This window comes from Brassica napus, chromosome C4 (assembly GCF_020379485.1).
Source record: "Brassica napus cultivar Da-Ae chromosome C4, Da-Ae, whole genome shotgun sequence".
Classification (NCBI taxonomy): domain Eukaryota; kingdom Viridiplantae; phylum Streptophyta; class Magnoliopsida; order Brassicales; family Brassicaceae; genus Brassica; species Brassica napus.
Window position 1 is genome coordinate 27,785,669 of NC_063447.1, and position 24,331 is coordinate 27,809,999.

Consider the following 24,331-nt stretch of genomic DNA (forward strand, 5'->3'; position numbering starts at 1 on the left):
ACAATATACATAAGTTCTCCCTCTGTTTCTTACTGTATATAATTTTAGCAAAAATTTTTTTTTTCACAATATAAGTAGTTTCCATATTTCAGTGCATATTTTAATTTATTGGACATTGTGTGAGCATTTAAATAATGTTAGATTTTTTATAATTGGTTGAATTACTGATTAAATGATACTTTTTAAAAAAATAACCACTTTTTAATATTTAGTTCTGTTAATTTAAACTGCGTATATTTTTTAATTATGTATATAATTTATGTACATTGTTATTTAGCGTTAAGTGTTTTGTGTGATCAAATCACATTGGAAATTATTTTAAAATATTTTAGAAATCTAAATAATAGAATAAATTCATAATAAATAAATATTTCCAAACTTTTCCCATTTAGTTGAATCATTTATAGCTAAAAATTTGGTTAATATCTCGTTTATTGCTAAGTAAGTGTAAGTAATAAATATAACTATTATTATGATATCTTTTTTCTTATATCTTTGTCTTGCGGGTCAAGTTCTAAGATACATATTTATATGTGTAACTAATAAATTATTTATTTATTAATCTATATCTAGTATAATATATAGCATATATTTAATAACTGGTAATATCTGAAGAAGTATTATGGTAATTTTAAAAAATATAAAAAACAATTAATAAAGTAGTTACAATTATGATAATCATGTGGTTAATTTCATACCTAAAAAAATAGAAATTGTATTTCAAACTTCCTTGATTGTAGGTAAAAAAATCAGTTGAGTATAACATTCAAAAATTCATAATTTTAGTTTGTATTTTATTCTAAAAATATTTAACAGAAAAAGAATTCATATTCCACATTTGTAGTCTACACGAACCGGGAAACACATTTGATTGTATGTATCTATGTTAGTTTTTATGTTAATATGTATGTAATCGTAAACGTAAACCATATAAACTTTTTGATTTCTAAGACCATTTGGTTTGTGATGTCTAACCGGAGTACGATATCTAACCGAGTACAATGAGACAATTTGATTTGTGATGAATTTGAGTTGTATCGCTTCCTCATAATATTGTTGTCTAGGTTTAACCTAAATTATTGCTTTGTAATAATATAATTTACCAAACAATTTAATTGAGGGGATTTGGTAAAGTTGTTAAAGATGCTTAAGTCGTGTCAATTGGTTAAAGTAAAGGATAAAATTTAGGTTGTTTGGTAAAGTTCTTAAAGATGATTTACTGATTTAGTCGTGATGTTTGGTTAAATTATTAACAAAAAATGGTTTGTCTTAATAATTACACATAGTTTAGACCAGTGGCATGAGAGTAACTTTTTAAGAAAAATCAGAACTATTTCAAATTTGTACTCATGTTTTAATAGTTTAGATGTGAAGCTTCCAACCAATGGAGTGATGATATTTTGTCAACAAACTTTTGTTGTTGAATCATGTACAAATATCCGTCACTTTAGCTTGAAAAGTGCATTGTTAACCTCCAGTTTCGGAAATGATACCAGCGGGAAAGAGCGACCCCTAAGACAAACCTAGTAATCTTGACAAAAAAGAAAGGTTTAACTGAATTAGGTTGTCAATTTAAGAATCATTTAAAAAGTTGTAATCTATATTTTGTACTAATTACAAAAGACACTTGATGACGTGTCACTTAATTATGATGTCAATTTGGCAGCATAAGAATCAATTGAATAATTTGTAGGTCTAAAATCTAATTGCTAAAGAACATTATATTAACCAAAAATATAAGAAGCGTATATTCTTTCTTTAAACAAAAGCTACGGTGTTACCTAATATAATTAACATATATATAACAACTAATGATATGAATAATAAAAATTTGATAACAATTTTTGTACTCTTTTTTTCTTTAATTTTATATTATTAAAAGAAATTAAACAATCACATTAACCATATAATAAAAAAATTTAGAAATTTTCTTATATGTTATATCTTGAATTTTTAAAACGACTTTAAATTAAAAAACATATTAAAAATCCCGTTGAAAATTTGTGATCAATGGCTTAATTTTATGTTATGTGTTTTAACTTTTAACAAAGAAATACCGCATATCGTAGCTTTAGTCACTGAATAACCCAAAAAAACTTTGGTCTTGTGCCAAAAAGGCATTGGTCGTTTCTTAATAAAGTAATTAACTCTCGCTATGTTGTGGGCATGTTTATTATGTTAATCTCTCTCTAAACACTACAAAAAGTCTACATTGATAGCACATTATTATAGCACGTTTTACTGAACTGCTATCGTAGATGATTTAGAAATTTCTGTATTATATAATAGCATTAGATAAACGCTATGATAGAGAAAAACATAAAATATCACTTAATTAATGCTATTTTAAGAATTACGTGAGCGGAAAAAATAAAATCACCGGTTTCACCAATACTTAGCGGGAATTTAGATTTAAGCGCCAAAAATATTATTTAAGCGGCTTAATAAAACTACGAAAGACTTATAATAGCATTTTTATAATGCTAAGAAAAGCTATTTGAACCCCTAAACCTTAAACATGGTTTTAAACCCTAAACACTAAACACAATCCTTAAAACTCTAATCTTTTTATATTATAACTTCAATTCTTAAAATTAAACTTAAAATTTAATCTTCTTGATCTTAAACTATAATTTCCTAACCACATATCCTTAATCTTTAATCAATCTATATATCCTAAATCATAACTTCAAACATAAATTATACATTCTCTGTAAACATACAAACTTTTTAAATGATGACCAAAATAATAATCTTGATATTAATCTAATATTTCCAAACTTAAATATTAATTATTAAAATAAATATCAATTTATTATGTTCAAAAATAACTTTAAACTTAAATTCCAAAGTACAAAATATAAATTTTGAAATAAGATATAAGTAAGAAAAATTATTTACAAAACAAATCATCAAAGATTGAAGGACAAAAAAAAGACAATTTATAAAGAGTATTTTTTTGCTACCATTTAGCAACGAAACTTTTTGTAGGTCTTTATAAAATAGCCACGAAATGCCACGGTTTATTTGTACATGCTTAAAACTCTAAACCCTAAAATTCTTTTAAATCCTAAATCCTAAATATAAACCTTAAAACTCTATTCTTTTTCATAATTTAACCTAAATCTTAAATTTAAATTAATAATTTAATTTCAAATCATAATTTAAACCCCAAATACTATATTCCAACCCCTAAACTATAAACATAAACACTATACCCCAAATCATAAATCTAAACATAAAATCTTATATTTTAAAATTTAAAATATTAAACTTTACTTTTAGATCTTATCTTCAACCCAAATCCCCTTACTCAAAACTTTAGATTCCATATACACTAAACTTTACTATACATACAATACTCTAAATATAAACTTCAAAACTTAAATTTTGAAAATTTAACTACAAATCTTAGACCTAATATTCAAATCTAATATTGTCATACTCTGATCCAAAATATTAAATAATAGTCTTGATATTAATCAAATATTTTCAAACTTAAACATCAATTCTTAAAATAAATATAAACTTATTATGTTCAAAAAAGAAAACTCTAAACTTAAATTATAAACTCGAAAATACAAAATTTTATATAAGATATAACTAAGAAAAATTACTTAGAAAACAAATTATCAATTATTTAAGGACAAAACAAAAATAAAAATAGAAAAAGAAAGACAAAATTTCTGGCCAATCAGATTCAAATACATAAATCACACTCTTAACCATTGGATTAACTTAGATCTAAAGGTAGAGATTTATTCAATTTAATTTTTATTTTTTTCTTCTCTCTCTCCCTTTCTCACGACATATCTCATCTCATCTCCTTCTCTGCTTTTTTTTTTCCGATTCTCTCTTCTTCACTCTAAGTTCTCATTCTCATATCTCTCTTCTCTCTCATCTCTCTCAACGCCTCTCTCATCTCTCCCATCTCTCTCAACGCCTCTCTCGTCTCACCACCACCGCGTCTCCTCCTCGTCTCACCACCACCGTTTTCCCCCTTGTCTCACCACCACCACGGTCGACGTCTCTCTCTCTCTCTCTCTCTCTCTCTCTCTCTCTCTCTCTCTCTTCGTATCTGTGTAACTCCTTCTCTCTGTTGCTCTATTACGAATCTGATTTTGTTTTGTTTTTGGTAAAGATAGGTGGAGGAGCCAAGGTTCATGGCGGCTGGAGGAGCCAAGGTTCATGGCGGCTTGAGGATGCAAGTCTCGTGGCGGCTGGAGGAGCCAAAGTTCATGGCTGCTGGAAGAGGGACAAGGCTATGGAGGAGGCGGCATGAGTTTTTTCTTTAGGTTTAGGTTTTTTAGGTCTGGTTAAGTGTAAACCGAGTTAGGAAAATTGTAGTGGTCTGATTTTATTTTTTAATTTGTGGTTTAGTTTTGTAAACCAGAATTAATCTGTAAACCAAATTTAATTTATTAATAAAATTTATTTTATTTTCAGTTACAAAATAATTTTCGATTTAATTTATAATTATTTAACTTTTAACTAATTAATCCTAATTAAATATTTAAAATAATTTTTAATTGTTATATTTCTAGTTATAGCATTATATCAATATCATTATATGTACATCATAACACGAATCAGAACCTATAGTTAAGTTAATAATATCATATAAGTGTTGCTATCGTATTTGTATATTTCGTAGCGTTCAGAAAACACTATCGTAGGAGGGGTACCTATGATTGCTGCCGCATACATAGCATTTGTGAATTCGCTATCAAACATCTACTATAGCATATTTCTCGCGCTAACAATGTACATCTTTCTTGTAGTGAAAGCTTGGTGTTGTTTTCATGTTTATTATGTTAATCTCTCTTCCATATTGTATACAAACCTAACGTCTTTTCTAAGACATCCGCGCAAGGCACAATGCTCATCACCATTGAGCGCAAGCGCTATTTTGAAACCCAGGTCATGGGTTTGTACTTTAATTGATCTGATATGACATTTTTTTTGTTTACTGATTTTGATTCAATCAATGTAACTCAATCAAATCTTTTTTACTCTTTTAATAGTCTAGAAAATCTCTTCACTCAAGATTGACCCTTTTGAAGTTAAACCATTTACGTTGGATGTTCAATCAGTTTCAAACTGCACTCTAGAAAATCTGCATAACTATCTTTTGTATATCAGTGACACATTCTTTTCTATCATTTAAGCATGGAAAATTATCAATCAAAGTGGAGACTAATCAGTTTAAAAAAAAAAGTGGAGACATCACAATGTGGTCAACACAACTCTTAAACAAAGAGCGTGTGGTTATTCTGCCTATTTTGCCCACTGGATCACCTGAAAAAAAGTAAATAAAGAGTCGATAATGCATCCAAATAAAAAGAGATATATAGATAGGGATATAAACATTGGCATGTTATTAAAACAGAATAGAACACCTTCTTAACATGGTTGAAGCTTCATCTGTAATGTTGGCTCAGAACCTAAAAACATAAAAGATATTATTAGCATGAAGAATGACTCTTAAGTTTCTCATTAGAGAATTTGGCTCTAAATCTTTTCTTACAACTGTTGTTATTGCTCTGTTACTAGACATCTCCAAAACCTTCTTCACATAGCCTAGCCTAAAGCAACAAACCACTTCTTTAAGACTCTCCAAGGAAGTCTGAGCTAAAAGAGAGCTTGCTCCATCACAATGTAGACATCATCATGATCCTCATATGCATCATAGAAATGAGGAGATTATCATGACCAGACAAAGTTTTCAATATCTTCACTTCTCTCCTCACGTTTCAATGGCAATAGCCGTCCTAATTAACACAACAATTACAAACAATCTAATAGATTATACAGAGCCAAAAGACATCAAATCAAAAAAACACTTTTTAATCAAAAATCAAAAAGCACTAAACTTTGCTTCGTGAATAACATTAACAGCGACTTGTTATCACCTTTCTTAAACTTAAGAGAACTGGCCACGACAAACTTCATAACCGAGCTCGTACTTCCTAGAGAAACTCTTGGAGAATCAAAGCTCTTATCCAAAACCCACGCTGCCTCCTTCGGCTTCACAGAGCCGTGCCGTCTCGCGATGATGCGTTTAGCCAGAGACGGATGACGAAACGGCCGTTTGAAGAATCTCTTCGGCGTGGAGTTCCCATTAGTCACTGGAGATCTCGTCAGAGCCTTCTTGGAGAAGGAGTGAGATGAAATCAAACTGTAAAACATGAAAAACGAAGACTTTTTCCACTCATTGTTCGTTACAAAGTCTTCTGTCTACGGGATGAACGGGATGAAGGTTCATCTTTTTATTGTTGGAGATTCATCGTTTGTAGAGTGCATTGAATGAGGAATCGTGCTTGGGGTGGGTTGAATGAGTTAAGAACGTCATTAATTACGATGAATCAATGCATCCGTAACCGTTCATAGGGAAGAATCTCAATCAAAACGACACGAACCGAGCTTGATTCCAGAGATTCTTCACGAAGGGTCGTCTCAGAGCACCATACAGGAACTCCAATGGCGGTTCAGATATGCAGAGATCGAAGGAGACGGTGACCGCCAATGGTTGCCTTCTCGAAAATGATGTATTAATTGGACAATTGGGATGGACTTTTGTTTTTAACACATAGATAAGCCCACGTCAATTGGTTTCCCAAGTTAATGAAACAGTGAGTTTTTGAAGAGAGGGACACGTGTCGAGCTATTAAGAGATGACTTTCCTATATGGCATCCTAGTTGTCTTTCTAGGGAGAGAGTAAACTCTTTTATATATATAAAGATAGGTTTGGTCATAAATCTGTAGCCAGAAGTCCGAACAGAACCCAAACTAAAAAACCTGATCCGTACCCAGTCTGAAATGTAAGAAATACCAGAATAGATCTTGTACGGTGGTAAAAAATAACATCAAAGCCCGAAGTGTTATTAGCGGAACCCAAATGAGTAACTTGAAAGAACAAAAACCCGAAAAAATCTGAAAAATCGATCTTGATGTCGAAATTAATCAAAATATAAATATATGAAACATAAATATGTACTTCACATATTCATTTCTATATTTATTTTCAAATGATATCTAAAATAATTATGTAAATTTTAAATAAGTACCCCAAATATCTAATCATATATAAATAAATATCTATTTCTTATATTTTTTTAATTTAAATTTTGAATTAAACTTCAGATATAACGAGCCGAACAAATATAACCCAAATTTGAATGATATATGGTTACTTTATGAGTTTTATGATGTGATAAAATATAGAACTAAAACCGTTGTGTTATATATGAACCCGATCCGTACTTTGCAAATTTACGAGAACAAGAACTATGATGTGTTATAAATTAGAGCTGAAATTAAAATACCCAACATTTATCCCAAGGGGTACCTGAACATCCAAGCCTAACTTGAAGTGTGTTTTATGTTTTCTTCGTTTAGTTTTATATTTAATAAATATTTTACATGTTTGTAGGAACAACCCTAATACTATACTCATAAAAATATCAATAATAACATTTTTCCATCTTATCATTAAATATCAGTAGTATCTAATTATTTAAATATTTATATCAAATATGTATATATATATATATATATATCTAATTTTAATACCATATGTATAAGAATTATATTAGTAAAACTACTAAACTTATTGAGATTTGATTATCATGGTTCGGTAAGAAATTTTAAAATATAACGTAACATGGAAAGCTCTCTTAAATTTGTTTTTGCTCGTATGTAATTTAATGTAGAGCAAATACGTGTTCATGCCAAATATGAGTGCAAGAGGGTTAACTGTGTAGCAATATAAGTATGATTTAAGGAATTTGTATCATCATGTTCCAGTGATATGATTTGGAAGTGTAGTTTCAAAAAAATGATATGGAAGTGTAAAAATATTAAATGATAGAGTGACGCAAGTTTTTTTTTTATATTTGATATATTTGTACAGTAAAATATAAGGAAAATTGGATAAATAGGACACTTTGAACTTGTATTTGTCACATTAGGATTTCTAGAAGATATTTTAGGAAAATAGGATTTTAGATCTTGTAAAATACCAAAGTACCCTTAATTTACCAATTATGTTGAATTTAAATTATAAATTGTAATAATTTTCATTTTAATGTTAAAATTAAAATCTATAAAAATTAAAAAAAAAGTCGTTTTAATGTTAAAATTAAAATCTATAAAAATTAAAAAAAAAAACACTAAATGGGAAAAAGGGAGACGCGAGATGCCGCAAACCTAATTCCTCTTTCTCCTTGTCTTCTCCGTCGTAGAGTCGTCGCTCTCCCACGGCGATTTAGGGTTCAACGGTGAGAAGCTCTGTTCTTCGTCGGTGTTTCATCAGCCCGTGGTCTCTACTCTCGTCTCCGTCACCATCCTTTTCGATCTCACTGAAGACACAACGGCTGCGAATCGTTCTTCCTCTTCGTTGGATCAAATCGATTTTTGAAGTGTTCTTCCATCAATTTCGCTTCTCAATCTCACAATTCTTCACATAAGGTATTGGATTACATCTATAGATTCTCATATTAAACGAAATCGAAGTGTTCTTCCATTAAAGCTCGATTTTTTTTAAAAACGATTTGGCGTGTTTCTTAAACTAATTTTGTTTCACGGATTGGTTAAACATCTTATACATCATTATTTGTGTGATGATATTGAAACCTTTACATGTTGAACTAACAATTTTGTCACGGTTTGTTGCTATGTCTGAGGAGCTACCGAAGAGGCTTTTTAAGGAGGGCGAGGAGCCCCGAGTTACTCAGATCAACAACAACTGCAGGATCGACTACATAATCCGAAAGTTCCAAGCGTGGCTGCCAAAGGAGTTGGATGTCGTGAAGAAAGACCCGGTTTTTCATCAGATTTTTAAGCTCCATGAGAATGGTCTTGGATACTCTGCCAGGGTGATACACAGCTTCTTGTGTAGGGAGCTGGTGACTTTCTTACAGCACGAGCTATGGTTTGTCTTTGCGAGGAGACCGCTTCGATTCTCATTGCAAGAGTTCCACGCTGTAACCGGGTTTGAATGCGATACTCATATCTCGCTTGAGGAGTTTGAAGAGTGGAAATATGATGGTGGTTTTGGAGCAAGGTTTTGAGGAGAAAAGATGGAACAATTACACTCTTCAACCTGTGGACTAAGGACAAGGAAGCTGTAAAGAAGTGGAGGAATGCAGATCGCATACGTCTTGTCTACTTGGCGATCATTCTTTGTGTGGTATTGGCGAGAGATGAGAAGGCTAATATCCCCCTGAAGTACATCGCGGTGGTCATGGATCTTGACAGAGTTCGAAGGTATCCTTGGGGAGTTGCTGCTTATGACCTTCTCTGCAAATCAATAGCCAAAAATCGTTCCCAACTGAAGGAAAAGACCACTAGCTATGTCTTGGATGGCTTCTCATACGCCTTGCAGATTTGGGCAATGGAAGCGGTACCAAAAATTGGGAAGCTTTGTGGAAAAAAGCTGGATAAGGGTTTCAAGGACGGTCCTAGATGCATAAACTGGATGGGAGCTGCGAAGGTGTCATATGAGGAGATCATTCGCTTGGAGGAGATTATTACACCCAAGGTAATTTTATCTATTTATGACGATTCCTTCCGGTTTGAAATGAGTATTTAGTATCTAACTGTATTTCCCTTTCTTGTGTAGGATGACATCTACCCATACATCTCATGGACAGGAAATTATGATGTTGTCAAAGCTCAGGCGTTTCGCAGAGATGATGATGTGGAGGATGATAGAATCAATGTTCTGATGGAGATGATAAAGAAGGGGCATGATTTTAGTGAGCATGTTTGGGAAACTGAAGAAAATGAAGTGATTTCTTTATCTCTCGATGACGAATCAGCTGTGAATGATGAAGCAAGCGTGAATGTTGAAGCAGCCGAGAGTGATGACGACTTTCAGACTCCGAAAGGATCAAAAAACGTTGGTTCTAGATCAAAGAGGGGTAAAAAGAGGCTTCCCGATCGTGGTATGGAGAAGAGAAAGCATAAGGTTCTCGCAAGTGGTGCAAAGCAAGCTCCTTTTAATGAAGACATGAAGGCTTTTATGACACAGTTGTTTGAGCACAACTTCTCTGGAATGGAACAAAGGATACAGAAACAGATGGCCGAGACATTTGAGCAGATGCGGACAGAGCTTAAACAATCACGTAAGGAAGCCAGCGTTGAAGTTGAGCTTGGAGAGCCTTCACCGACAAAGCCATCGACGAGCCAGGCACCGTTGAGGAGGTCCACACGCGGGGTAAACAAACACTAGTCTTCACCATCCTCTTCAATGTTATTTTGTCTTGTTTAAGTTCGTGGTTTGCGTGTCTGTTTGTTTTATTGGCATCTAAGTTATCGGCCTGAATTTTGTTGTACTTTATAAGGTCTCGGTTTGTATGTGTGCTTGGTGTGTAAGTGTCCTTGGTTTGTAAGTGTCTTGTTTGAACTTATGTAATGGTCTGGAACTTTTATGTAAAATAATTATGTAATGATAATGTATTTTGGTGTCTCAATTATTGCTTATTTGTCGTGACATAACAGGATGGTTCCGAGACTACATTCGATGTGAATTATAGTGAAGCAGATGATATGGGTCGCGGGATAGGTACGCAAGGGGTTGAAGGGCTTTCTCAGACGTCGTATGTGCCAGGCTTTGATCCATCTCAGGACAAAAAAGAAGAAGACTGGTGGACTCCAATGACTTCGGTCCGAGGTTCAGTGGATAATCCAGTAAAGAAAGAAAAGACAGAGATGAATACAGCTCCACCGCCGTCACAGTGGGAGAAATGGTGCAAAAGAAAAGGTCATGGACTTCAGCTTAGCGATTCACCATTGCCAGAAGATGCTTCTCCGCAGGCGTCACTTTATTATATCTCCGAAGAGTCATGGAAAGGATTCACGGAATGGGCATTAAAGCCTATACCTTTAACAATTGGTCCTACATGCTTTAATTTGTCTGTAGCTACAAGAGTAGTAAGTGCTGGAAAATGGCTTGGAAACGAGGTAATGAATCTTGTACTAACCTTTAGTGAATTTATCTTCCTAATACTTCTTATATGCTATATTACTTAACTTTCATTGTAAATTTTTAGGAGATGGATGCGGTTATGTTTATATGGCGTGTGAACACTACATTGAATCGTTGGGCCCCTCGCCGTGTTGCTTTCATGAGTGCTATGTTTTGCCTCCAAGTAGACGCTGCATACAAGAAGTTTTTACCAAACAAAAAAGCCTATCAATTGCCTGATTTCCTTCTTGGGTACGGCAGAGGAGAGCTTCCATCTCATGGGCAGACTGATCTAGTTTGGGGTGTTGATGTTGATCGACTCTACTTTCCTCTGTTTGTAAATGGTAACCATTCAGTTCTTTTTACATCCTAGTATACATTTCTTCGTTTACATATTTTTGTGGACTCGAACGCAGGTAATCACTGGGTTGGTGTCTGTGTAAACATCATTGAAAGAAAAGTGGAAGTCTTTGATTGCGGACGGGGAAAGAACAGACAGTACGTTGAGAAGTTTGCTGCTATCATTCCTAGGATAGTGAAGTCCGTTGCACCACAAGAAAGACAGAAGCAGCTACTCCTCTCATCATATTCTATCGTGGATGTGCCTATGAAGTTGAGATTGTACAAAAGTTGTTGTGATTGCGGTGCATACGCTCTGAAGCACTTGGAATGCTCGCTACTTGGTCCAGAAGATTGGAGTGGACTTATGGGAGGCTGCACACGACCCCATCTTTGCTGAGGTTATGACACGATATGTGCCTTCACCATGGGAGAGGTCTGAGGTCTTTGACCTCGAGGATGATTGATTAACTGTGATTTTATTAGTTTGGTTTGTTAGAATTAGAAAATAACTTTGGCTTTGGTATTTGATTTGAATTAAGAAACAACTATAGATTTGATTTTGTATAAATTATGAAACAATCCTATAAAGAATTGTGTGCTACAAAATCATAAAACCTGAGGACCCAAACCCTAAACAAACCCTTAACTAAAACCATAACCATAGACATACCCTAACCAAACCCTAAAACCATAATACAATAATGATTCTTAATCATACCCTAAACAAACCCTAAATCCGTAATTCATAGTCAAACCCTTAACCCTAAACAAACTCTAAAACCATAACCGTAGACATACTCTAACCAAACCCTTAACTAAAACCAAAGTACAAATTAATCCAACGCCTCAAACACACACCTATTTATTGATTATTGTACATTGGTCACTATCTAAGTACGTCCGTCCACTATGTTTGATAGATGTTTAAACACTAATTTAGAGGGTTCAAAGACAAAGTTCTTGTGGTGTTATCGATAAATTTAGTGACTTTTTTCTGCTCTGCCTTAGCTAGAATACGCGTTATGGGAGTATGAAACGACGTAGTTTTGGTTATTTTTTTGACCTAATCACTTTTCTTCCTCATTCTTCCTCGACAGAGAGATTGCAGCGGCGAAAAGTTGGAGATCGACTCCCTCATGTCTTCAGTAAATTCTTCATCCACTACAAGAGATCGCCTCGCGAAACAACGGGGAATTCCCACAAGATGCAATTGCGGTGAGGCAGTGAATCGTTTCACTTCAAAAACAATTCAAAATCCGGGAAGATTATTTCATTGTTGTCCTTTGGGATCTCAGAAGGTTAGTCGTGTTATCATATAACTGTCTCCTTGTTGTCCGATGAGAGTAGAATTAGTCAATCTAATTGTGTATTGGATGTTACTGATGAAGGACAAAACCCACTTGTTCAAATGGACTGACAAGTCAGTTGTTGAGGAGATTGAAGACTTCCAAGACCTGTTTGACGTGTTACTCGTTGACAATTCCGAGTTTCAGAAATCAGTGAGAGCTGGTGAGGCCATGATGACACGCCATGAGAGTAGAATTCAAGAGATGGAAGATGCAATGTGCCATTACGAAGAGAAGACCTCGGAATGCATTAGGGAACTAAGGGGCATAAAAGCTTTGTTTGTGTGTTGTTTGGTGATGGTCTTCTTGTACCATATCTATGCATGATGTTCAACAAAGGCAGCGACTTCGCGCACAACTACTTTTATGTGCTTCCTCAACTTGTTGTTTCTTTTTTTCAAAGAAGTTAAGACCATGTTTCTTGTTATTTCGAGGTGATCATCATCTACTGAAACGAATTATTTTGCAAATACTTTGGTTGTTACTAGAATAAATCGATTTGTCTCTATAGTTTAGCAAATACCAAATTGTCAAATAGGTTCTTAAACAGAAGATCAAATAGTTTCAAAAGCAATAAGAAAAAAAACAGAGACAGATGCAGACACATAACAAACTAGATGGGTAAATCGCATGTTCCTCTCTTGTGTCCTTCAGTTCCACAACGGCTGCACTTATGCTTTTTATTCTTCCTTGATCCTTGAGAAGATGCGATCTTGTCTTCTACTGATTCATACCTTCTCTTTACTGGTCGACCAGCACTCTTTCTTGTCTTTGGTGGTAAAACCTTTGCAAGTTTAACCTCAGCAGGGACATTCCATTCAGACTCTAGAACTGCTATTGGATTAATGGAATCTGCATAGGCGGTTCTCCACGCTGCAGTGCTGTATAAGGCGTCAGTGAATCTGTGCACTTCCATACCTGTCAATCTCAAAAAAAACTTGATCAATATGAAGTCTATATGATGAAAATCCCGAAAATAAATAATTCTCAAGTATTCATGTGTTTATACTTCCATACCTCGTGAATAAATTGCAGGAATGGCGTGTCGGCAAGGAATTTTTCCTATATCATACTTACCACATGTGCATGTTCTTCTTTCCAAATCAACATGACAATCATATATGTCTCCTTTTACAACCGATCTGAAGTTGTCAACCTTGTAAACCTGGAATCCTTTTGCCTTCACAATTCTCCTATCAATCTTTCTCTCCACCTTAGCGGTTAAAGGATCTACATGCTTTGAGCTTAACAAGCGACGCTCATAGAACCATCGAGTCAACAGTTCTCTTATACTATCAAGCAAAGGAATAACCGGATATTCTCTAGGTATTCTAAGAACTGAATTTATAGACTCTGCAGGGTTCGTGGTCCTAATGTCATACCTGGAGCCAGGGAAGAGAGAACGAGCCCATTTGCGCACATCAGCCTCCCGTAGATATCTTCCAAGCTCAGGACTCATATCAAAAATTTCGGTGATACGTTCTTGAAATTCAGTGTACCTATATGCCCGTGAAGCCTTTTCCACCAACGCAGTCAATCCTTTTGTCTTGAAAAATGAGACCACATTGGTCAATAAGTGATGAATGCAAATTCCATGTGCTGATCGAGGGTAGACAGTCCCAATAGCTTTAGAAATAGACGCATTTCTATCTGAGACAAAAGCTAGATCTTGACAATCAGCAATAACCACTTTCAACTGTCTGAAGAACCACCCCCATGAATCGTCATTCTCTGAATCAACAACCCCAAATGCAATCGGATACAAATTAGAGTTACCATCTACAGCAGTAGCAACAAGAAGTGTCCCTTTGTATTTATTTTTCAGAAAAGTTCCGTCAACGACAATCACCCTTCGCATTGCATTGTAGAATCCTCTAACTGATTGCCCAAATGACATAAATAGATACATGAATCTTCCCTTCTCATTAGTTTCGTAGTGAGTATGCGTACCAGGATTTGCTTCTTTAATCATATGCAAATATGCTGGTATTTTAGAGTAACTGCGATCTGGTATACCTCTAGCAGCTGCAATAGCAAACTCACGAGCTTCCCAAGCGTGCCAATAAGTAATCTCACAACTATGCTCCATTCTCATAAATTGAATGATGTCATTCGGTTTTGGGCCATCGTTTGCATCATCAAATCGATGTTGTATCAGAGTCCCAATTGTTCTTGCAGATGCTGTTTTTCCGAATTTCCTTTTCTTTGAAGGAGCACATGAATGTCTTCCATCACATTGGTTGATCATGAAATATGTAGACCCATCTATTCCTTCTGCACGCACAGTCCAGTTGCACAATGCATCCTTACATCGAATATACCACCATTTTCTCGTGGATTTGATAACAGTGTAATCGAAATTATTCTTCATCGCCAAAATTTCCATTGTTGCCTTCAGAACCCCTTTACTTGTGAAAATTTGATCCTTCTTCACGAAGTCTCCTCTCCAAGCTCGACCATCCTTATCACTGTCTCCATTGTTTTGACAAAGTTCAATGTTTTCACTCCTTAAAGCACCGCAACCATCCGCAGCGACATGATTCGTTCTTTTAACAAAAGACTCCTTTGACGGCTTGACAAACTCTGCTCGATTTATCTCAGGAACTTCTTCATCCTCAACATTACTTGAATCACAAGGCTCCTTATTCAAATCGATATTGACTCGTTCCTTTTGATTTACACCAGAAACAGAGAACATCACACACAAGGTAGTAGACGATTCCCTCTTTGCATAGCCCACAAAATTAGATGCTTGCCGATCATTGGTGATAATAATTGGAGGATTCCCTTTTTGATTCAACAACGAATAACTGAACTCGGCATTAATGGCATTATGGTCCACCCCATAATCCTCACACACCGTTATCTTGAGCTGCTTCAACGTAGTAGTAGTTGCTAATGTTACCATTCGACCACGCCTTTCTTTGTCTACCACGAAACTCCAGTCATCACCGCGACTACACATCCATTCACCCGATTTGACATAGATTAGAACCATGTTGTATTGATAGAGAAAAGAGAGATGATTATGTCGATGAAGAAGAGAGAAACACAAAGAACGACGACAAAAGATCGTGGGAGAAGGAGAAAAACGTGGGAGAAAATATTCTTGGAGATATTTAGGGAAGATTTAGTTTACATTTAGGAAACATCTTTAACCGATTATGGAAGTTTCCATATTTTTCGGATTTCCTGTAGAATGTATAACCTATGTAAGTCAGAATACAGTAGAGTAGATGTGAAACATATTCTTCCCTAGGCGCCACATAAGGTAAAAGACAGACCATGTCATGGCTCCAAATATAGATAGGGTATATCAACGCATTGTGGCTATATGTCGTTATCAAGCTAAAGGTATAAGAAAGACATCTTTCTTGATTATAGCGTAACGTAACCTAGCTTTGGTTAGAATATATAAGAAAAGATAGGTTACGTTGTATACCAAAGATATATCTATGTATAAACATTAGTAGCCGATTTCTAGACTAAGTAGATGACTGATGTTAGGAGTTTTCAAGGCTCCTAAGACAAATGTTGTAGTATAAATGATTGTCGAACCAGTTCTGAGGGATATCAAAGCACTGAGAATGCAAGTACTCACTTAATCTAAGTGCAACCGATGATTTAGATGGGTTTTAAGCTATGACTAAAACTAGAAAGCAATAACAGAATGATACTTCTTGACTAAGGGAAAAGAGAACTCATGGGCATAGGGATTAGACCTTGGGTGATCAAGTATCGAACTAAGGATGGCAAATGATCAATCAAACTATCAACCTTAAGCCTAGACACAATTCTAAGCAAGCTCTATGTCTAGATGAATGCTCATTTGCTAACATATCTCAAACATCAAATGTCTTTGGTTGAATAATATGAAAGCAATCATAACTAGCAAGTCCAATGGCTATCTTAGCACCTCTAACAACAAATGTCTTTGGCAAAGTATGCTAAAAGCTAAGAAGAGTTGTCTCGGGCATTTCCTCGAACACCTTTCGGGGGGGAAATGCCTAAGGTTCAACTACTCAGTGGCCAACTCAGAAGATGCTTTATGCTCACTCTACTAGCAAGGAAATATGAATGATCTACACTAAAACATCCTAGTTCTAACCTAATCACCCTCAATCTCCCTAACCCATGAATTCAAAAGGTGATTACTCACTAATCTCCATGATTCCTCTTAAACCCATGTTGGATTTCAGATTAATCATGTAGAGAAACACAGGAAATAGATAAGAACACAGAATTCTCAATAATAAACTGATCAATTGATTCAAAGAGATGACTTTCCAAAGATTTTTGGTGGTTTTTCTAAGAACAAAGATGATCCCCCTCTTGGTGGCTCCTAGAGTATTAAAACATAGGTTTAGAAAATAAAAACGTGCATAATGAAATGACCAAAAGGCCCTTGAGAAATCACAAGTTCGAGTAGAAATAAAACGCGCAGCGACCTCAGCCCGTCGCTCCGACAAGTCGCTCTAGGCTTCGGGAGCGACCTCGCTGTGTCGCTGCGAGAGGTCGCTCCGGGTTCGTTCTCGCGTCTCTGGGTGATGAAACCGCGAGCGACTTCTCCCTGTCGCTCCCATAACGTCGCTCTCAGCTGGAGCGACCTCGCTGTGTCGCTCCGAGAGGTCGCTCCGGGCTCGTTCTCGCGTCTCCGAGTGATGAAACCGCGAGCGACTTCTCCCTGTCGCTCTGGTTAGGTCGCTCCAGTAGGGTGATCAGAGCGACTTGGTGGTGTCGCTCCAGACTGGTCGCTCCCATGCCTTGCTCGCCCAATGACCACTCTAAACACTCATTTTTGAGCTCCAAATGCCTCCAAGTGCCTCCAAGAACTCCATGTGGTACTCCAATACCTGATAAGGACTCATGTATGCAAAATGCAACCTAAACATGGCTAAATCCTAATCTATATGATCAAAATGCACATGGATAAATGGATAAAACAATAGAAATATGCAAGATATCAACTCCCCCAAACTTGTTCTTTACTTGTCCACAAGTGAACTTTCTAGAACTCATAGGGAGAGAGGTTGAAGGTGGGAGCTCATAGCCAAAAGAAACACCACTAGCAAACACAATTAGCCCACTCTCTTATTACACTCTAGCTTCTCTAGGCCTATCTCAACTCCTTTTGTCCCTACACTCATCATCAAGCATCCACACATTCAAATCTGCCAACTCTCACATTCATTAAGCATAAGATATCAAGTGAATTCTTGCAAATGGTCAGTTGGTCCAAGTCATTTGGTTGGGTAAGGGAAGGTTTTTATTCAAGTGATTCAAGAGGTTCAAAACATATGATCTTTAAGGTGGTTTACTCTCAAAACAAGTAGCCTTGACATTGCACATAATATATCTAAGAAAGGGACCAACTCATGCATACAATGCTCAATCTCCATTGTTCTACCCTTTTCCCAAACATATAAGTTACACATTCACTCTCAAATGTCAAACCCAACTCACACCTCTCACCAAAAGATTCTAAAAACATCAGCTCTTTTTCCTTGAAATCTATAAGGGATTTTTCACAACCTCAAAATGTCTCTCAGCTCCTAACAACTTTGCTAGCCCCCTTTTTCTTTTTTTTTTTTTTTTTTTTTTTTTTTTTTTTTTTTTTTTTTTTTTTTTTTAGGTTGGGAGCCAAGACTTTTCAAAACTAGAGCTGGAGGTTCTCTACTTATCCCAATAAATCAATTCACTTGAGCACAAGAATCTATCCTTTTTATTTCTCCCAAATCATGATTACAACGCTCACCCTCCCACCTATAGCTAGACAATAGAGTGTCCAATCCAGCAAAAATGAAGATCAAGCATTGTCGTTCCCGATACTCTCAACATTATGCACATGTAAAACTTTCCGAAGAAGGCCTCACTCATCAAACAATGAAAGCTTAAAAGGAAGGAAAGGTTTTGGGAGTGGTCTACCACTAGAGTTTGTCAAAAAGAATGGCATAAAAGATGTGACAACTCAAGTGTGTATAGCCATGACTCAGTACACAAGAGACCCTAAGCAAGAAGCATTAAGTTCATTCAGTTCAAATAAGGTTGTAGCTGGCTTCAAAGACTGAGTTTCTACAATCAACAAGTTTCAAGAAGAGTTTTCAAGGCTCGAAACATACAAGTCTTTTCGAGAGGTGCATGGCTACTCAGGTGCAACGTAGTGTTCTTTACAAGGCATTTAAAATCATTGCTCCCAATGCAAGTGAATGCAACCTATATGCTCTAGACTCTCCTAATGGTGCAAATGATGCAAACTAAATGAAAAATCTTTTTTTTTTTATGCAAATAGGTGTGCAATGCATGACTCAAATGAAACACAATCAAAGCAAACATGATCAAATGCTTGGTACCTCCCCCAAACTTGAGATACACAGTCTCTGTGTGGTCAAGGAAAGAGAGAGATACCGAGAAGAAAAATAATATGCAAAAATGAAATGGTATATACAAGGGAGAGAAAGAAGTACCTCCTATGGATAGTAGGTGGGGGCAGATGCCCCAGCATCGTCGTCGTCAGGAGGGAAGGTGGTGTAGTAACCACCAGATGCTGAACCGGAGCCTCCATACCATGGTTGGCTCTCAACCTCGTCAATCTCGTCCTCACTGTCTGAAGAAGCGAGGGATGGGGATTTGTTGCCGGAAGTGGAAGGTTGAGTGGGTGGGTTCCTCCACTTACGCTGAAGCTGCGCAGCAGTGAGGGGGAAGCCAAGAGCATCAGGCGGGGGTGGAGGCTGGGGGTTTGAGGTGTTCGCGAAAGCGAAATCGGCTGAGCTACATCCAGCTATTCCTCCCCTAGTTAAGACATCAGCTACTTTCTTCATGAACTTTGCTGAAGTCTTTGCCTGCTTCTTCACAGTCTTGCTGAGCGCCTTGCACTTATCCTTCAGCTTTTCTATCGTTCTGTCCTGAGCTTTGTTCCACCTCTGGAGACGACCAATGTGGTCATGAGCATCACGGAGAGCTCCAGGGGGAAGGACTCCGTCATGGGGCTTGAAGTAGTAGCGCGGAGGTCCATAGATATGCTCAGATGTGTCTGCAACAGGCGAATCAGGTTGCGTAGGGACACTCCTTTTCCTTGATGGAGCTGCTTGAATTGGATCGAGAGGCCCGTGTTCTCCGAGAAAGTACTCCTGGGGAATGTTGAAGCTGACAGCTCCAGGTATCTCTAAACTCGTCAGGTTCCGGTTTGGAAGAACCACCTCGACTGGCTTGCCCTGCAAGTAGTAGTGGTAGACGTAGTCCTTCCCATACATCCCACTGAAATAGGTGGCAATCCTCAAGTAGGTGCCATCAATGAACCTAGGCCCCGCTGCGTCCTTTCCCAAGGGAACATTCAGAAATTGGAGCAGTGGTGTGATCATTCCGCCTATCCCCATCTTTGGGCGTGAATCAGTGGTGTACCACGCCCAGTCTCTGTAGTGCTCGAGACGGCCCACAAAGAAACTGACCATCCCAAAGGTAGCATAGATGTCAGTGCTGGGAAGGGGTAACACTCCAGGTTGAGCGTAGGGACGGATAGCCGGACAGAGCAGTCGCATGTCTTCCTCAGTAACCGTACCAGCTTGCTTCCGTGGGTAAAAAGCATGGACTAGCAATCTGTGGAGGTAGCGTACAGACGGGTGTCGGATGTGTGAGTTCTTGTCCGCCCCGGTAGAGTGCTTGTTTCCAGTGATCAACTTCCAGAGCTCTGTGGGGAGGTTCTCACACTTGGGAAGTGAGTGGTCTTCTAGGTCTTGGAACCCCATGACCCTCCCAATGTCCTTGAAGTTCATGTTGTATTCTCTTCCATTGACCTTGAACCTGATTTTTCCCCATCCTTGTCTCACATGCGCCGTGTCGTGGTAAGTGACCACAAGAGAGGATAGGAACTGACAAGTGACATCCTTGTAGAAAGGATAAGCCATGGTGAGGAGTTTTGGCATCTTCAAATGTCCCAGCATCGCCTCAATATCAGACTCTAGACCCAACTCCTTCAGCAAATCGAGGTCGGCAAACCTGGTTGGAGCCCAAGTGACTCCATTCTTCAAATGATCATATAGCTCCTCCACAGATGGAGTTTTCGCTCTGTCTCGATCAACAGCAACCCCTTTGCCCTTTGACATCTTGGCTTTCTTCGTAGGTGCCGGCTCATCTTCACTCTCAGTTTCACCTTCCTCATGGGTGGGAACTGGTACACTTTTCCCTGCCCTCTTCTCGTGTTCTTTCGATTTCCTTGCAGCCAACGTCTGCTGTCGCACAGTCCTCTGCGTCCCTGAGCCAGTTGGCTCGCTGGTTAAAGCTTTTCCTCTTAGGGCAAACTCTTGACTTTCGGCTTCTTGCCTCTCAGCTTCCAACCTTCCCTTTGTCTTCTTAACCATTTTCACCTGAAAAATTACAAACTTGGAAATGGATAAGTAGATGGAAGTAAAGAAAAGCAAGACTTTGCAAGTGAAAATTTTGCAAAAGTGAACTTAACAGGTGAATTTTTCAGTTTAAACTCAAGTTCAACACAATGCAACAATGTAACATCTTAACGCATCTAGTCCACCCACAAACACACCCAATTAAGATCAAATTCGAAAACCCCCAAATCCATGAACCCTAATTTTGCCAAAGTGCAATTTAAACTCAATTTCACCATTAATTCAACAACCCAACTTGATAGATAAACTTTCCCTAGTCTATTTCACCACACTCTAGCAAGAAAAGGACCAAATTTCGACTTTCAAATTCTAGGGTTCATGGACCTACGAATTTGAATTTAAAAACTCAATACCTTGCTCTGGATGAAAGGAAATGGTGAATGGGTAGTGAAGAATAGACTACAGGGGCGAAAGCTTGGATTTAGAAACAAGAACTAGTTGATTTGGGTGAGAATTGAGAAGGTTTTGGGAATTTTGGTGTGGGTGAGTTTGAGAGAGTTTGTGAGTTTGTGAGAGGAGGGGAGAGTGATAGAGATGGAGTCGCAGGGGTTGGGGTAGGTTTAGGGTCGTCCGGTTCGGTCTAGGGTGGTTAGGGTCGGTTTACTTGAATTAAACCGGGGTTTAGAGTTAGGAAACTTACATGGACCGGTTTGGGAGCGACGTGAGGGTGTCGCTGGGAGAGGTCGCTCCCGAGTCGTTTCCTCGCGTCGTGTTTCGACTAAACCGCGAGCGACCTTGGAGTGTCGCTCTAGAAACCTCGCTCTGAGCTGGAGCGACTTCAAGGTGTCGCTGTGAGACCTCGCTCCCACACACGACTCCTGCTCAAAACTGAACCGATCAAGCACCTGCACACAACTTCTCTCCCCTTTTTTTTTTTTTTTTTTATGCAATAAGATGAAAAATGAAAATACCAATGCAATATATACAAGGATACGCATGGGACTTCCTCCCAAGTGAGCTTGTTTTAAGTCCCGAGCTTGACTTTGCCTCCTTTTAGATTAGGCCGGGGTAGGATCAGACAGTGGAGTTGAAACTCCATCTTCCTCTGGTGCAGTAGCCATGTAGAGCTTAACCCTTTGTCCATTGACTGTGAAGTCTCTTCCATCAGTGCTCCACAAAACTATTGCTCCATATGGCCTAACCTCCTTGACATTGAAAGGACCGGACCACCTTGACTTAAGCTTTCCTGGAAACAACTTCAGCCTAGAGTTGTAGAGAAGAACTTGATCTCCTTCTTTAAACTCTCTCTTCAGGATATTCTTGTCATGGAAAGCCTTAGTCTTCTCCTTGTAGATTCTTGAGTTCTCAAAAGCATCCATTCTTATCTCATCAAGCTCGTGTAGCTGAAAGAGCCTTTTCTCCTTGGCACTCTTGATGTCAAAGTTCAGCAACTTTATTGCCCATAGTGCCTTGTACTCAAGCTCCACTGGCAGATGGCAAGCTTTCCCATACACTAGGTTGAAAGGTGTGGTGCCCAGTGGTGTCTTGTACGCTGTCCTATAAGCCCAAAGTGCATCGTCAAGCTTATTGGACCAATCCTTCCTTGTAATCCCCACAATCTTCTCCAGAATAGATTTGATCTCCCTGTTAGAAATCTCAACTTGGCCACTTGTTTGGGGATGATAAGGAGTTGCCACCTTGTGCTTCACACCGTTCTTCTTGAGAAGTCCCTCAAGCAGTTTGTTAATGAAGTGGGAACCTCCATCACTGATTACAACTCTTGGAACTCCAAACCTTGGGAAGATGATGCTCTTGAACATCTTGATTACAACTCTAGCATCATTGGTGGGGCTTGCAATGGCTTCCACCCATTTGGAGACATAATCAACAGCCACAAGGATATATTTGTTGCCAAAAGATGATGGAAATGGTCCCATGAAGTCAATACCCCAGACATCAAACACTTCAACTTCAAGGATTGGATTTTGAGGCATCTCATTCCTCTTGGTGATGTTTCCTCTTCTTTGGCAAGAATCACACTTCGAAACAAAGTCTTGTGTATCCTTGAACATATGTGGCCACCAGAATCCAGCTTGTAATACTTTTGCAACTGTTTTGAAGGTGGCAAAGTGACCTCCATAGGATGATCCATGACACTGTGCAAGGATCCCATCAATCTCCTCATTTGCAACCACTCTCCTATAAAGCTGATCCTTGCAGAGAATGTAGAGGTAGGGCTCATCCCAGTAGTATCTTTTCACATCCTTATAGAACTTCTTCTTGGCATAGCCCACAAGATTCAGAGGTTCTTTTCCTGTGGCTAGGTAGTTCACTAAATCGGCATACCAAGGTTCTTTCTCCTCTGTTGCTTGGACTTCTTCCAGCTTCCTACCAGTCTCACAGACTGCTATCACTGCTTCGATAGCCATGATCTGCTCCTCAGGAAGTCCTTCGTCAATAGGGATACCAGACTCTACCCTCAACCTGGACAAATGATCAGCTACTCCATTCTCAACTCCGGGTTTGTCTTTGATTTCCATATCAAACTCTTGGAGCAAAAGGATCCACCTCAAAAGCCTGGGTTTTGCATCCTTCTTGGCCAAAAGGTGTCTCAAGGCAGCATGATCGGTGTAGACAATGACTTTAGACCCAACCAAGTAGCTCCTGAACTTCTCAAAGGCAAAAACAATTGCCAGCATCTCTTTCTCTGTTGTGGCATACCTCATCTGAGCATCATTGAGGGTTTGGCTGGCATAGTAGATCACATGGGTTTTGCCATCTTTCTTCTGCCCCAAAACAGCTCCCACAGCATAGTCACTGGCGTCACACATGATCTCAAAAGGAAAATCCCAATCAGGTGGCTGGACAATTGGGGCACTAACGAGTTCACCTTTTAGCTTCTTGAAAGCTTGTAGGCATTCCACATCAAAACTGAAGGTAGCTTCCTTGCACAGCAGCCTGGTCAAAGGTCTAGTTATCAAGGAGAAATCCTTGATGAACCTCCTGTAGAATCCAGCATGGCCAAGAAAACTCCGGATGTCTTTCACTGTCTTTGGTGGAGGCAGACCAACCATAACATCGATTTTGGCTTTATCCACCTCAATCCCCTTCTCTGAAATCTTGTGTCCTAGCACAATCCCTTCCTTGACCATGAAGTGACACTTCTCCCAATTCAGCACAAGGTTGGTGTCTTCACATCTCTGTAGGACCCTGCACAAATTTGACAAACAAGCAGAAAACGAAGATCCATAGACAGAGAAATCATCCATAAATACCTCCACAACATCCTCAATCAGATCAGAGAAAATTGACATCATGCACCTTTGAAAGGTGG

The 24,331-nt window shown here is 37.9% G+C and overlaps 1 protein-coding gene and 1 long non-coding RNA gene across 4 annotated transcripts; both read left to right on the forward strand.

Annotated features, from left to right (window-relative positions):
- The first annotated feature begins 1,470 nt into the window (after nt 1-1,470).
- LOC125585193 lies at nt 1,471-4,445 on the forward strand. 3 transcript variants are annotated; one of them, XR_007322118.1, is made up of 2 exons: nt 1,471-4,026; nt 4,142-4,445. It is a non-coding gene; the product is annotated as an uncharacterized LOC125585193 (long non-coding RNA). The 3 variants fall into 3 exon arrangements; XR_007322117.1 differs by having other exon boundaries at nt 4,146-4,445; XR_007322116.1 differs by having other exon boundaries at nt 1,471-4,020; nt 4,146-4,445.
- A 4,231-nt stretch (nt 4,446-8,676) lies between these two features.
- On the forward strand, nt 8,677-11,624 carry LOC125585958. The gene is made up of 3 exons (XM_048755697.1): nt 8,677-8,985; nt 9,066-9,542; nt 9,624-11,624. Exons 1-3 carry the CDS (start codon nt 8,677-8,679, stop codon nt 10,233-10,235), a joined length of 1,398 nt encoding a protein of 465 aa, XP_048611654.1. The 3' UTR covers nt 10,236-11,624.
- The last annotated feature ends 12,707 nt before the right edge of the window (nt 11,625-24,331 follow it).

Coding starts and splice junctions, on each gene's coding strand:
- LOC125585958 (XM_048755697.1), top strand. CDS start 8,677: ATGTCTGAGGAGCTACCGAAGAGGCTTTTTAAGGAGGGCGAGGAGCCC. Junction 8,986..9,065: donor CATTGCAAGAGTTCCACGCT/GTAACCGGGTTT, acceptor TTTTGGAGCAAG/GTTTTGAGGAGAAAAGATGG. Junction 9,543..9,623: donor AGGAGATTATTACACCCAAG/GTAATTTTATCT, acceptor TTTCTTGTGTAG/GATGACATCTACCCATACAT.